Source organism: Knufia obscura (assembly GCF_036327395.1).
Source record: "Knufia obscura strain CCFEE 5817 isolate CBS 148926 chromosome Unknown scaffold_4, whole genome shotgun sequence".
In the NCBI taxonomy this organism is placed as follows: domain Eukaryota; kingdom Fungi; phylum Ascomycota; class Eurotiomycetes; order Chaetothyriales; family Trichomeriaceae; genus Knufia; species Knufia obscura.
This window is the reverse complement of record NW_027042690.1, coordinates 331134-345484: the sequence shown is the minus strand read 5'-3', so window position 1 is coordinate 345484 and position 14351 is coordinate 331134. Positions and strand designations below refer to the sequence as shown.

General features: G+C 44.8%; 5 protein-coding genes across 5 annotated transcripts; 2 read left to right on the top strand and 3 right to left on the bottom strand.

The window, feature by feature from the left end:
• Positions 1–7557: 7557 nt before the first annotated feature.
• On the bottom strand, positions 7558–8013 carry PMZ80_004046 (uncharacterized protein; the record flags this gene model as incomplete). The annotated part of the gene is made up of 1 exon (XM_064872473.1): positions 7558–8013. The coding sequence occupies one exon, from the start codon at positions 8011–8013 to the stop codon at positions 7558–7560; it is 456 nt and encodes a 151-aa protein (XP_064731131.1).
• A 280-nt stretch (positions 8014–8293) lies between these two features.
• Positions 8294–9274, top strand: PMZ80_004045 (uncharacterized protein; the record flags this gene model as incomplete). The annotated part of the gene is made up of 1 exon (XM_064872472.1): positions 8294–9274. One exon carries the CDS (start codon positions 8294–8296, stop codon positions 9272–9274), a length of 981 nt encoding a protein of 326 aa, XP_064731130.1.
• Positions 9275–9681: 407 nt separating this feature from the next.
• On the bottom strand, positions 9682–10407 carry PMZ80_004044 (uncharacterized protein; the record flags this gene model as incomplete). The annotated part of the gene is made up of 1 exon (XM_064872471.1): positions 9682–10407. One exon carries the CDS (start codon positions 10405–10407, stop codon positions 9682–9684), a length of 726 nt encoding a protein of 241 aa, XP_064731129.1.
• A 582-nt stretch (positions 10408–10989) lies between these two features.
• On the top strand, positions 10990–11602 carry PMZ80_004043 (uncharacterized protein; the record flags this gene model as incomplete). Its single annotated transcript, XM_064872470.1, has 3 exons — positions 10990–11023; positions 11073–11198; positions 11247–11602. 3 exons carry the CDS (start codon positions 10990–10992, stop codon positions 11600–11602), a joined length of 516 nt encoding a protein of 171 aa, XP_064731128.1.
• Positions 11603–12056: 454 nt separating this feature from the next.
• On the bottom strand, positions 12057–14330 carry PMZ80_004042 (uncharacterized protein; the record flags this gene model as incomplete). Its single annotated transcript, XM_064872469.1, has 3 exons — positions 12057–12373; positions 12647–12973; positions 13703–14330. The coding sequence occupies 3 exons, from the start codon at positions 14328–14330 to the stop codon at positions 12057–12059; spliced, it is 1272 nt and encodes a 423-aa protein (XP_064731127.1).
• Positions 14331–14351: the final 21 nt, after the last annotated feature.

Here is a 14351-nt window from a genome sequence, read left to right as displayed (position 1 = left end):
CTAAAGGTAAGCTAGGTATACTAATAATATCTATAGTATCTATAGTTAAAGTAAGTATTAGTAGTAGTATAGTTACCTTTTATCTAAAAATCTCTACTAGCGTTAATAAAATTACCTCTAAAGGCAATGGTACTTAAGGTATAGGCTTAGATAGCTTCTAAGTAACGAATATCTTAGTTACGCCTTTAGTAACCCTAAAATTAGTTAGTAGGATATAAATACAATCTTATAAACGATCTATAGGTATTAAGATAAGCGTTATACCCTACTAAGAGGCGGCCTAGTATAAGGTAATATTATCTTAGTTAAAATAGAAGTCTAGCGTTATTAATAATAACCTAGGCGAGCTTACTACGCTATAACCTCTATTTAATAAGTCTAATATAAGTGTTATTATAAAGTATTTATTATTTAGTATATAAAGATATAATACGTAATCTTACTTAATTTATATACCTCTATCGATCTCGCTTAACTACTAAAATCTATAATAACTTAAGTTAATACTAATATACCCTAAAATAGCCGAAAGCGATATATCTAGTAGTATAATCGCATTGCGTTTAGCTTATAGCGTTGTATTATAGTTACTTCTAAAGGAAGTACTTAAGAAGGTATTAATATAGGCGCATTCACCTATACCTAGTATATAAAATAAGGAAATTAAAGTTATTAATAATTAAGCTTCTCGTATAGCTAGTAACTATAATTTAAGCGATAATAATAATAGAGTAAGTATAGGGCTTACTACTATAGTTAATAAGAGTACTAGGTTATCGATTTAATACCGTAGATTTAATAAATTATAGTATTAATATTACCTATTAATTACCTTATTATATTAATACTTATTAATACTTATCTTATACTAAATACCTTTCTTAAAGTACTAGGCTAAATAAGTAGTATTAAACGAGTCTATTATAGTAATCTAAATAGAAAAAGAATAAGATTTAGTTAAGAGAAAGTAGTTTATTAAAGATATATAGTATTAATATATACTATATAAAATACTTTTTTATATAAGCGATTATTATTAGCTACTTACTATTAACGGACCGAGGTACGTAAGTAATTTAGATATAGCTATTATATAAATTACTTACACACCTTAATCGCTTAGAAGAAATTGAGATAAAGTTAATATCGAGTTATTATCGTTAACCTATTATTATTAATAGAATTCTTCGTTAAGATACTATACTTTATTTTATCTCTCTTTAAGTATAACCTAGCTTAGCTAATAATCCTTATAGGCTTCTAGATCTTATTAAATAACGAATTATTATCGGTATTTAGTATAATCTCTAGAGAGTACTTATTAGTATTATAGTATACCGCTATTTACGATAACCTATCTTATAGTAATTTTAAAGTAATAAAACTATACTAGGATATAAAAAGTAAGCTTAGGTAACTACTATATAAATTTATTAGCTCGTACGTTATTTAATTTACTAATAAGTTAAAGTTATTAATTATACTATTACTATATTAGTAGCTTAAGATCTTTATTAAGATCTAATAATTGTTATTTTTTTAGTTATAATAATAACTACTCACTAGAATAATTTAAAACTTACTAATATTAGAAAGGTATACTTCCTAATCGTTTAGTAGTTATTAATTCAAAGAAAAGCTAAGTTAATCATTTATTTAACCGTTTATTACCCTATTTCGTTAACCGAGGTTATAGAGATTTTAAAATCTACTAAAAACTATATTTAATCGTTCTTTTTATCGCTTAATATAGTATTAGTTATAAAGTTTGATTTATAGTACTTAAGTATTATCTCTTTACGAATTAAAGAAAGAAGGATAAAGGCGACGATTACTTAATCGCTGTTAAAACCGTTCTAATAGCTACTAAGGTTAAACTAAGTAAACTAGTTTTATTATTATACAAGTATTAGTACAGTACTAACTCTACTTAAGATATACGATTTAGGCCTTAGTTTATATATTAATTAGCCTTAGCTAAAGCTACTTAATACGCTAATTACTTATAAACGACCTAAACTAATAATATAAGACTATGGTAATCGTTTCTACGTTATAAATAGCTACTAGCGTTATTAAGTAATAGGCCTTAGCGAGCGTATATTATAAGTGATAAAGTATTATAACCTTTGTATCTCTATTACTTCTAATAAGCTATAAATACTAATTATATTACTATACTACCCTTAAGTATATCTTATATACTACTACTTACTTTCTATTAGTTTAGCTAATATAGAAGTACGTAATATACCTAGAATAAGCGTTAATTAAACTATAAATCTAAATATCGTATCGTACTAGCTTATTATAATCGTTAATTAACTATATATAGTTTAGACTTAGAAATACTACTATAAATTATCTTACTAGTCTTACTAAATACCCGTAGACGGCCTAGATCTTAGTATATTTTATATAATATAATACGTATATTATAATACCGGGTAGTATAGCCTTAAAAGATAAGGTATTTACGTATTAACCCTCTTCTATAGGCGTATATAGCGCTAGACTTAATACTACTTAAATAGAGATTATATATTATCTAGTACTACTTATTTACTATATCTACTATTCTAGCTCTTCTAATAAATCTACACCTTAGACGAACCCCGTATACCCTATAATCTATGATTTCTATTCTATATTATTATAGATTTTAAACGATATTAATATCGGTCGCGGTATAAGCGAAGGTAAGTATTAGTATATCGTTTATAATATCTTTAGTTATTTAAGGCCGACGAGGACGAGGAAAGTTACGTTCTACTCGCTGAGCTATAAGCTTCTTAAAGTATATCGCGCAAGGAATTCTAATACCTTAGTTATAAAGCGATTTTAAGATTTTATCTTATAGTATACCGCTAGTAATAGTATTAATAATAGCTTATCTTTACGGTTTAAGATCGAATACTATAATCAGGAATAGTCGCGGGGGTCTAAGAATTCGTTAGTATACAAACCGAGTACGTAGATAATAGCTATAATAATTACAAACGATTATATTAAAGCATTGTAGAATAGTTAAAGGAAATTGGTTTGTTTACTATCTGGACAAAAGTACGCTAAAATTCGAGAATAAGACTTATGCACATATGACCCGCGGTACGGGATTAGGATAGAAGTTATTAAATTTATCGTACCTAGAAAATTTAAGTATTCTAAGCTATTAATTCCTTCTCTTTTCGTATTTCTAGTCTATCGCGTAGAGAGGTAGGTTTTAGAGGAGAGATAGGGTATAACTCCTAGCGTAGGGTAATATCGTTGTTATTAAAAGGGTCGATCAGCTGTATATTCGTTAAACACCTTAATCCTTCGAGGTCTAACTACGTAGAACCCCTAGGAGTAGTTAGTAGACAGTTATCACCTTATCCAGGGGCTGGCAGGCAGTTTAACGTCCTACCCAGGACAAGCGAAGCCATCTCCTTTACATGCTCTCATCGAAAACTAAGGCAATATCACTCTCACTGGGTCTGGTCAACGCCGCCATCGTCGACCTGGTGCTTTTTGGCAACGGCCAATAGCTTTGACGACGGTCAAGGCGGACTAAGCCTGTAGGAACATTACCGCAAAGAACATCACTGCTCTCTCTCCACAGATGCAACCCTCTATCAAAAGGGGGGGACGCGGATAGGTCAGCTCGAGATACAGGAAGACGGCCACAAGTCGTATGCTGTCTGTGTCTGGGGTCTAGGTTTGCGTCGTTGCTACATCACATCTGGCGGGAAACGATAGAAACCTTGCGTTGTTAGTGTCTTATTGTTTGTCCTCGATACCGTGAGATCCTCAGCTTCCCGATCCATACAGCCCCGACAGATATGATACTAGGCATCAGTCCAAGCGCCGACACCCTTCAAAGCCTCCCGCGAACTCTGCGCGTGTTGTTGTTCGTTCTTAACAACAACAACTGCAACTTCAGCTTCGCGAGCTTCAAATTGTGTATACGTCTTGTCAAGCATCACCTGAAGTTGTTGTGTCTTCCGCCCACCACTTGTTCTGGTCGCGCTATGCAGATATTGCTCAGTGAACCAAGATGCAGTGTATTGCGCTCTAGTTTCCTGCTTTGAGTGCTGATGTCAGTTATTATGCAATATGCATCCGATGCATGTGGTTGCTAACTCGGCAAGAGAACTCACAGATGGCATCTTTTCAATGGCTGTCTTGTTCAGCTTGGAGGGTGACTCGGTGGCATTTCTGCCAGGTTCTAGGTCACGCTGATCTGAACGTATGGTGAGTCTGAGGGTACAAGGCATTGGTATGTGCTTTGCGCCACGACGCAGGTCCCACTTACTTCCTGTCATTCTGGTAGGTCCCGGTGCACTATATCCAGTTCAATCAATGGCTTTAAGTCGACTCAAGCGAGATGATTGAAAGTGTTGTCGTGTAGGACGGCCATGCTAGCAGACCAGTATAAGTACCCGCAGGATACAGGCCCCAAAGTCTTACGCCACAAATTGTGGCCGTCTGTGATGACATCGTCGGAAATGAGGAGCTTCTACCATGATCATTGTGTTGATTAGTACAGAATCCTTACTCGCGGGCCCGCCAATAGATCTCTGTACGAAAATTGTGGCCGTCCGCACCGAGTGTTTTGTGGCCGGCACCCAAGCCTTGTCAGGTCCTCTGAGCCCGTCTTCGTTGCAGCGCACGCAAGAAAATGAGACCGCTGGTGATGTAGTGGATTGCTTCAATTAGCGGTCTCAAACAGGCTTTACTATTGGAAAACAGAGCATTACTTGTTGCTGCAAGTGGTCACCATGAACGAACAGGCACATGATCTTGCAGAATGATATGGTATTAAAGCGGCGTCCTTGTGCTCAGCCTACTTTTGGCTGGTCGACGGACCCGATCTTACATATTAGAAAGGAAAGTCTCCTCTGTTTCCCACTCCAGCAGAAGCGGGACGCAAATACAATCTTCTTGTATTGCAGTGACCCCTTACAATCCCTCTTGTTTTCCACTCTCGGCAAAGAGTGGTCCGCAAATATACTCTTACTCCGGCGACTGTGGGCTCTGAGGTGGGAGCCTCAGCAGAAGCTGCTGCGCTGGTTGTCGGGCATGGCGGTGCAACAGCGTCCTGATCAGACAAATATTCTGACGTACAAGGACAAACACAATCCAAGGAGCAGCCTTCTGAGCGCCGACCCAGAAGAACTGACCTAGGGTGCGACGATGCGAATGACGGTGATGCAAAGGTGGACACCGCCTTCTCTGAGGCTCGCTGACCTTCCACTAGCACAGCGAGCCTCTAACACTGCATTTCTCTAAATTTGCTGCAGGGAGACCGCAGGTTTTACAAGAACGCTTTCGTTGCGTGATGCGTCGAGCGTGCATCGCGAGACAGGAGCTGCCCAGGCTCCTGAAATATATGTCAGTTCTGATATGATGATTCCCACCCCAATGAGCAGAGCCGTCATCGTTATATTCTTTTTGGTACCAGCTTCGCTCTGTGCACCTCCAAAGTGGACCGTCCCCAGAAGATGCTTGATCTTGAAGTCTCCTGAATTCTTCTAGTTCCATGTCCGATTTTCGTGAAACAAGGTTTTGAAATGGTAACACCTCGACTAGGTCCACGTCTAGGTCCTCGACCAGGTCCTCCAGTAGGTCAATGATCAAGGAAGGTGTCACTTCCTTCTGTATCAGAATTATCGTCTCCAGTGCTGCCCGAGTTACATGGAGTACCTGCACGTAAAGTCGTTTCTTCTCGGCAGTGTCCGAGCATACTAGTAGAGCAAATCGGAGCTTAGCTACTTTTCTCAGAAGCTCCAAGAAGGAAGTGCCATTTGCATCTGCGCGGCGTGGCACACAGCACTTCGGGACAGATATATCATTGTCGGGATGGGAGGTATATGTTTCCATGCTCGGCAATGTGCCGTTTCCCACGAACATGTCGTTGGAGCGAATCGAAGCGACCCGTGATCTGCTTTCCGCATCTTGGCGCAGGGCAGACATGTTTTGATTCAGCCGCTCTATGGTCCTTGAAATGTGGCGACCAATATCTTTGCGATCAGCAAACCGAGCAGAACGTCCCTCAACAGGACAAGAAATCGGACGAGTATGTCGTTTGATATGATTGGCTAATTGGCGTTTTGTTGCAAAGGCCTTTTCGCAGTTGGGCCAAGTGCACCGGTGGAGTTCTGCACCTCGCGCAGAAGTCCTGACAGTGTTACTTGTCGAACTCTGAGTCGAGCAGGTTGCGGGAGACGGCAGGTTGCTCGACGCTGTGCTTGTAAGTGGCCGATACTGAGCTGTTGGAGGCGCAATATTCAACCCGGTCGAGCTTGGATATGGCACGGCTACTTCACCTGGCTCGCTGTCGAATTGAACTTCAAGCGGAGGTGTGTGATTTGCAAGCTGGTCTTCTAGGATCGCGGTGTCCAACCAGGTGATGAATTCGTTTGGATCGAACTCGGCGAGATAGTCTGGAGCAGCAGGGAGGAATTGCTCGTTCCGGTTAAGGACACCAGTTTCGAATTGTTCTGATATGCGGAAGTCTTCTTGTCTGTGGTACCAATTGGATGATAATGATGACGGCTCATGATTTACACAAGTTGCGCGCCCATCACGTTCGATGTGTGATGATGTGGAGATTTACCGTGCTCCACACATGGAATTCAAAGAGTTTGGTTACACTGAGGTCGATGCCTCAGCGACGAGGTACGGCGATTCGCCGCAGGCTGGGAAGATGAAAATGGACTAAGGATAGCGCTGGCGGCCCGAGGGCCCCGGATAGGGGCCTACGGTGTAAGACCTTGTTGAAATCAGACCGCTCCTAATCAAGAATGCTTTGAACAATCAAACTGGAGGGATTGAACAAAGAGTGGTACCAGAGCAGGAGAAGTAGTATGTATATGGCTGCCAAGAAGCAAGGCTGAATACAGACTGAAATGTGGCCGTCAAGCGCATGAGGCCTCGAATCACATCCTTGTCATTACGGCCACAGAAATTCGGACCAACGCAGCAAAGCCAAGCTACTGCAGCCTGTCGGTCCAGAATAACTTGCATATTCACCAAGGTATGGTAGAGCATGATGCGCCGTCTTTCACTATCCAGCTAAGACTATCGCTGGTAGGAAAGACTAATTGTTGCAAGGGCTCAGCTAAAGCGGAAACTTGCCTGAATTTGGTGTACACCACTGGGTCGAACGTTGTTAGACAGCTGCAGGGGCGGCAAAACATCTTACAAGCCTCTGAAGGTCATGTGCATAGTTGCTGACCATGGGATTTCCATCGCAGGGCGCGAGTGGTACCTTCTGCGGCGGCGTCCATAGCAGGCATGTTCTACTGTCGCTATTCCTGGAGGCAGTGAGAAGGAGAAGACAAGCAGACTACTTCCTGAAGAACTGGGGAGATCCAATAGAAGCCTGATAAGTTGTAGGTGACACCTGTACATTCCTTGCATGGATCCCGTCAGCGTGTACTGTCTTGCTTGTGTGCACCTCGAGCAACTCAAGAAGGATTGAACTGAAAAGCGTTCAACCCAAGCCTTGTGTTGATGCAATGAATTCTCCTAGTAGAAGGTAGGGTCGGTGCCAGCTTTTGGTCCCAGATGCGGCTATTTCAGACTGTAACTCTTACTGACCAGTTTCTCGAGCTCTTCAAGCAATTCGCCTGAAGACTTCACTACGGAAGCAAATCGGAAGCTGGTCGGTCGCAACCCCTCGCCGGGCAGTTTTATGCTAACAGCTTCAAAGGCCTTTCCCGAGATATGAGCTATAACGTAATTGAGCTGCATCTCGTCGCTCCAGTGTTTGAGAGCCTGTAACCTGAGCCGCATCTTGTACGCCCACTCCCTAAAGTAAGGGGGATTATATCCATCGTAAACAGGAAGATGGGGCTGCAGTAGAGTGGATTGTGCTTTGATGACTTCTTCAAGAACTGCAATTCGTTGCGTCAAAGTAGCAATATGTTCTTGGATTGACAATTCTGATGCTGACGCGACTTGGGCTAATGCGTTTGAGCTCTCAACATATGCAGGGGGTGCAGGTGTCGGGGCATCAGAGGTTGACATTATGAATGACCTTGAGCCTGTGAGTGTAGATGATGGTCATGTGAAGCTCATTTTGGAGAGGTAGGTCGAGAGGAGGCCTGGTTTGACCGCGGAGCGCGACGCCAAGTATTTGTGACCCACCTCGTTCCCAGCCAATAGCCATCGGTCTTTCTCGGGCAGTGGATTTCAGGAACCATGAAGGTCATTTCTTTATGCGATCTCTTCACCTCTACGCCCATCGAGCCTATCTCCAACACGCTGTGGGTTACCTATTCCAGCTCTTATCTACCTCTGAATCGCCATGGACCCCATCAAAGGCAGCATCTGCCGCTCGTGCCGCCAGCGACTCAGCCTCCAACCCAAAGCTCGATCGTTCAGCACATCAGCAACAAGACGAGTTGTCCCTCCCGAATCACCATACTACGTCGACATCCCCTCCTCCTACCAACCATATCTCCCCTTCTCCAAACAACAGAAAGGAACCCTCCCCGTTCCCAGAGAACTCTTCCCAGCCAGCCGTCCCGATAAAGCCACCCCAGAATACCTCGCCAATGTCACAGCCGACCCCCTCGACAAGAATGTCAACCCCTCCCACAAACTCACAGAAGCCGGTCGCCACAAAGTCAAGATGTCCGAAGTCCGCAGAACACAACTCCGCGAGGGTCTAACAGGTCTCCACGCACGAAAAGAAGCAGAAATAAACATCATGGCACGGGCATCGCGCGCAAAGCAGCTACAAAGAGATGACCTCCTCAAGCAAGCAGCAAGGGAAGACGCAAGGCTGACCAACGTGAGCACACCACAAGAAATGGATCCAAACAGCACCGCATCCCTCGCAGCTCTCGAAGCAGAAGTCGCAATCACAAAGAAACTGCACGAGCAGAAACTCGCCAATCTGGAGCGGGTTCAGGCCGAGAAACACGCGCAGAAGATGGACGCTCTACACACTCTCTACATGAATGCGCGCAAGTTCATTACGACGGAGAAGCAGTTGGACGATATGATCAAGGACCAATTCGATCAGGATCCAGAGGGGATGGTAACACGTCATGCGGACTTCAAGACGACTGTTGGCAATGGTTCTAGCATGTGGAACTTTGGGCCGCCGGATAGTATCAAGGATTTGATTACTGATGCAAGTAACAAGGCCAGGGGCGGCGATATGATGTCGGCTGTAACATCACGGGTTGGAAAAGATCAGGCGGCGAAGGCGGCGAGGTTTGCGAAGGATCAGGAGAGGATGAAGAAGATTGCGGAGAAGTTGAGTGGTGGGAAGATGTAGGAAGTGTACATGAAATATTTCGGTTGTGCTGTAGAGTCACAACATGGGTTCCGTGCGTGATGGACTGGACAATGCTCATGGCTTTCAGTGCCACGCACGGTATGTAAGTGTATAAGCGCGGGAGAAAGTCCAGCGCAATTCAAATGCATCAAATTCTTGATAATCGTTATTGTCCTGCTAGTAGCAGTGTGCGGCCGACATCTTGACTGTGCCCGGCTATTGAATGGAGCAACGGGCATATACGTGCCGCGTTCCTTTCTATCTCATCGACCGCTACTATCACTTCTGTGACTTCATCTGAATCAGAACCTGGCACTCCGGGGCACGCCATATCGTATATGCTGGTGACCTCTAGACATGCGATTGACGACTGCAAACAAGTATGTTGTGCCTGATTTGTACTGTTCTCAAGTCTTGACCTGGTCTTTCGCTACACGGACGTATTCTCCTTCTTCCTCGTCTCCATCCTCCACCATGTCCCAATCCTCCTCGACTGGTCCATTCTGTTTCCGACCGGCTGGCGTGTTACTAGCTTTTGGTGTTAGCGCGATCGCTGATTTCGTTGCTGCGACTGGAGCGGTCGGTTGCTTCGTTTCTGGTATCAAATCGGCTACAGGCTTCGCCATCTGGATCACACTGCCACTGGCTCTACCCTTGTAGAACTTCCTCTTGACGTTCGTGTTCCCTTGGCCTCTCATTCGCGCAGTCAGAACATAATCCACCTGCGTGTCATAGTCTATATGGTAGTAGTCGTAGGTGTTTTTGACACCGTTGTCTTGGGTAGTGATTTTCGTATGGAGCTGGCCAACGACACCCTCTCTCTTCTTTAGATCCTTGACAAGAGCTGCCGATTTCATGCACATGTCTGTATACCAGGCATTGGCAAGGTTTTCGCGGATTGTGCCTTGATCTCTGAGTGATACGAAAAGTGGGTGATGATCCGAATGTTCTTGCTCGGTGATGAAATGCTTGCCTGTCAGCTTACTGTGAAGCTCTTTGAGCGTTTTAGCAGCCAAGATGGCAGACATGAAGGAATTGTCTTGGATGCCTGCTTCGGCCGCGAGACCTGCAAATGTGGAAAGGAATTTCTGGTTCCATTTCATGGTATTGGCGGAAGGATCGTTTTTGAGCATGTATGATCTCGACCGTGGTGAGAATTCTCTGTTTGTGGATGGCATATCGACAATATTTCTGCGGCTGATCTGGCGATACGTTGAAAGTAGATGCAGATCGAGGTTGGTGAGCGGTATGGAAGAAAGAAAAGTGCCAATGGATATCGTAGATATATACAGTCTTGGAGAACCGCTTGTCACTACTGCAGCAGTGTTAGATTGCTGAACCAGATAATGAAAAAAGTAAAGTCCATCTGATCAAAAGGTGATATTTGTAGACCAGCTCCAGGCAGACACAATGACCATTGCAGTGAAGACTGGAAGTTTCCAAAGTGCAACGATTGTGTTTGCTCGAATGTCGTAGCAACATGACAAGGACGATCGAGAACCTGCGAATATCAGCCTATTCCTACTCACACTCTCTGCTGCACACAGCTCCAAGCTGTTTTGTGGCGGTGACCCACACGTCGATGCTTGCTGACCGCACGTCTTGAGCGCTTGCGCGAGAAGCAATATTTGTTCATGGAAACACCAAATACAGAAGAGCAGTATAGATATATCGATCGCTAGCGCAACTCTGTTGCTCAACCCGGGACTCAAATCATGTCGGCCGAGAACCCATTCGCTGCGGCCAAAGGTAAACTGCTTCGCTCGTATTTGAGCTGCGCATAACTGACGATTCCCAGAAGCTGTGGCCTTTCAGTTCTTGATGCATATTGATGTGCCCAATATGCATCCAGAGGAGATGACTGTTGCCAACGAAGTGACGTTGAAGCGCTTTCGACTAGGCTTGTATCTCCAACTGCTCGAGCGTGAGTGTCTTCTGGCTGGCCATTGATTCCCCTACTGACCCGCATCAGCACCATATTCACCTGAACGAGACAATTGCTGGAACCAAGTCATGACCATCGCCGACTACTTTCCAAAGACAGTCTGCCAGACACTCGAAGAGATGATCTCGAAGACGAAGGAATACCTTTCGCCGATGTTGAAGGAGCAGCGTACGAAGAGTGGCGATTGGGTTGATCAATCCTTCAACGATACCACCGATGACCTCAAAACATGGTCGGAGAAGTGCATTGGTGAAGCGCATGCGATGAGTGACGCATTTCGAAGAATCGGTCATCATTGTACAATCCTTAGGTTGAGTGAGAGACTGTTGAGGGCATATAGAGACGCAGATGACGAACTGAAGATCTCATTGAGAACGATCTGAAAGGACCCACGAGAAGATTGGCAGATATCAGAGTGGTTGATTGGCACTCTGCTTGACAAATTGTTCGCATCCAGAAATACATCGTATGCGCAACTCGATGTTGGACGTGTGAAGAAGGGAATTCTGTTGTCCCTCTATTGGCGTCCATCTCACAGCTGCTCGTAGACTCTTGGCATCAGTTGTTTCTCACAATCCCCCAATGCAGTAATCATCTTGACCTGGAGCTCGGCCTTCGCCTTGTGCTCACTCTCTATCCTCCTGCACTGGACACGGCTACTGTATGACTTCGGCCATAGTACTGAGCTGCTCTTCGCTGGTACCGTGTGTACATCTTGTTGTGGTGATCATGATGTTGCTCGCACCCCTGCTTGATCTGCTTGAAAACTCCGACCATATTCAGGGTGAGATCCTGGGTCTCGGTGATCGTATCCATAGAAATGTTCCGAGCCTGCACTCATTCTGGACCGTAAAAGAACAAGTTCTTAAATGCATCTAGCTTGCTTTTCTTGGCTTTGGGACGAACGCGATCGTAGTCCTCCTCGCCGCTTGAAGCCTCGAGATGCTCGAACTCCTCAACGTACTCATCGGTGGCGGCAAGTGAGACAACGTCGTCTTCCTCTTCTTCTTCCTCTTCTTCTTCCTCTTCTTCTTCCTCTTCTTCTTCCTCTTCTTCTTCCTCTTCTTCTTCCTCTTCTTCTTCCTCTTCTTCTTCCTCTTCTTCTTCCTCTTCTTCTTCCTCTTCTTCTTCCTCTTCTGTGACAGCATCCCATCCTGTTTCGTGTCGTTAAATCGGTAGCGATGGAGAGGGACGAACGCTTGTGGTAGGCTCGGCGACGCCTCCGGCCGTAGGAAAGGGGCCCACTGTCGAGGGGGTATCGTTTCTGGATTCTGACAAAGCTATAGCTGTCTGATCCTGAACTGAGGGATCTTCAAACGGAGTTTGAGATCGTATGCCAACTGGTGAAGGAAGTTGGCGTTGCTGCTCTGGGCGCACTGCAAGTCATATTTAGTATAGCTTGTGGGTTATCTAGGCGTAGGACTTACCTGATTGTGTGCTTGATATGCCGAGAGTATGGTCTGGCGGAGCGACGGCCGTGGCTGGTCCATTTGGAGGGGGTTGGGGCGAGACCTCGGGCCCTGCTGATCCGACATTGGCATTCGAATACCTGGCTGACATGCTGTCCGCAACATAATACAACCTTGATTTTACGGCTGCCACATCCGCCTCTTGATACCTGCCATGCTTCTGATGGTACTGTTTCATTTTTCGAGCTATGTACATAGCATATCTGAGCCGCCGCTTTTCTCCGACATTTGTATACTTCGAATTGTGTAGACCGCAGAACCATGAGTCGATATCAGTCGCATCCGCTGTCAAAGCGTGGATATGGCATGGCATTTCTTTGCCAGTCGCTGCCCATTGTGCAGCAAAGTATGACTGACATGACTTGGTAACGTTGTCCATATTGGAATGCAGTTGTTTTGACAAGCAATGGATCCCTGCACAATGCTTCACCTACTGATTTCAAAGTTGCAATCCGCCAATGGGTGTTTCCTGCAGACAGAACGAAAGGTTTTGTAGTTGAAAATGGGAGAGTCAATAATGAGTCGCTTTTTCGCCCGATTCTCTACCAGACTCTGCGCAATATTGAGAACCATAGACTGCGTGTCGCGCACGTGACGCATGATTGAGCACAATATCTGTTCTTTTCACAAGGTATACCACGACAGCTGAATGGCTCACATGCAAATCTGTATTCTGCTGCTCCGCCTGCACGATATCGAGGCTCGGAATCCAGTTACGTATGCGACTTTCGAGTCGTCCACGTGCAAAATCTGTTTCAGACAGCCCGAATATTGCCAGCACAGCCTGCCAAGATCCGTATAAACGATATGTCTTCCCGGGCTTGTCACACCGGAGGATGATTTGACTCAAGTGCTTTACCTCTGAATGCCGTTCGGACGAGGCGTTTCTGCCTTGCCTGCTTCGCCTTCCGAACTTGTTCTTCGCTTGCTCGATGCGGCTGTGGATCACCTCGACGCGTGACAAGAAAACATATGACGCTCCATCAGACGTGGCCTCGTCTGCAGCTGACTTACGAAACACAAGATGCAGATTTGTATCTGGCAAGCAGACCACAACATCTGTATCAACCTCCGGGTTGCGTTCCAAATGGTGATCGATGAGGCGATAACGGCTACCTTTGGCATCCGACGAGTGTTCCGCAGACTGTAGTCGCCCCACGAGATCGACAGTGATACCTTTATTGACAGGATCTAACCCAAGTGCTGATCCGATCTTACCCATGAAAGTTGCTGTTGGATGCGCATAGCAGAAAGACACGAGTCGAAGCAGAAGCGAAATGGCACTGTCGTTGTAGTCTGGCTCGAATATTTGGCCATCCGATGCCAAGGACAGTAATGCATACACGTGGTCGTGGCCGATCTGACAGGCATGGAGGGCAAATCGCGGGACCAGGTTGCTAAGTGGTGCTGCTTCGGCACGTTGGAAGTACCTCGCGATTGGCAGGTTCCGGATGAACTCGATGTTGATGGAGAAGGGAGTGTCTGGCGTATCTGCAGGTAATTGCCGCTGGCGGACGACACTAGCAGCCAAATGCTTTTTAAGCCGGAACCAATTGTAGAACCTGCCATTCCAAAGCACATCGACTCGGCTAGCTAGTTCTAGCTCCTGAGCAATCCATAGCCGAGACCAGTACGGGTGCATGACGACTTCCCAGGAAGATCT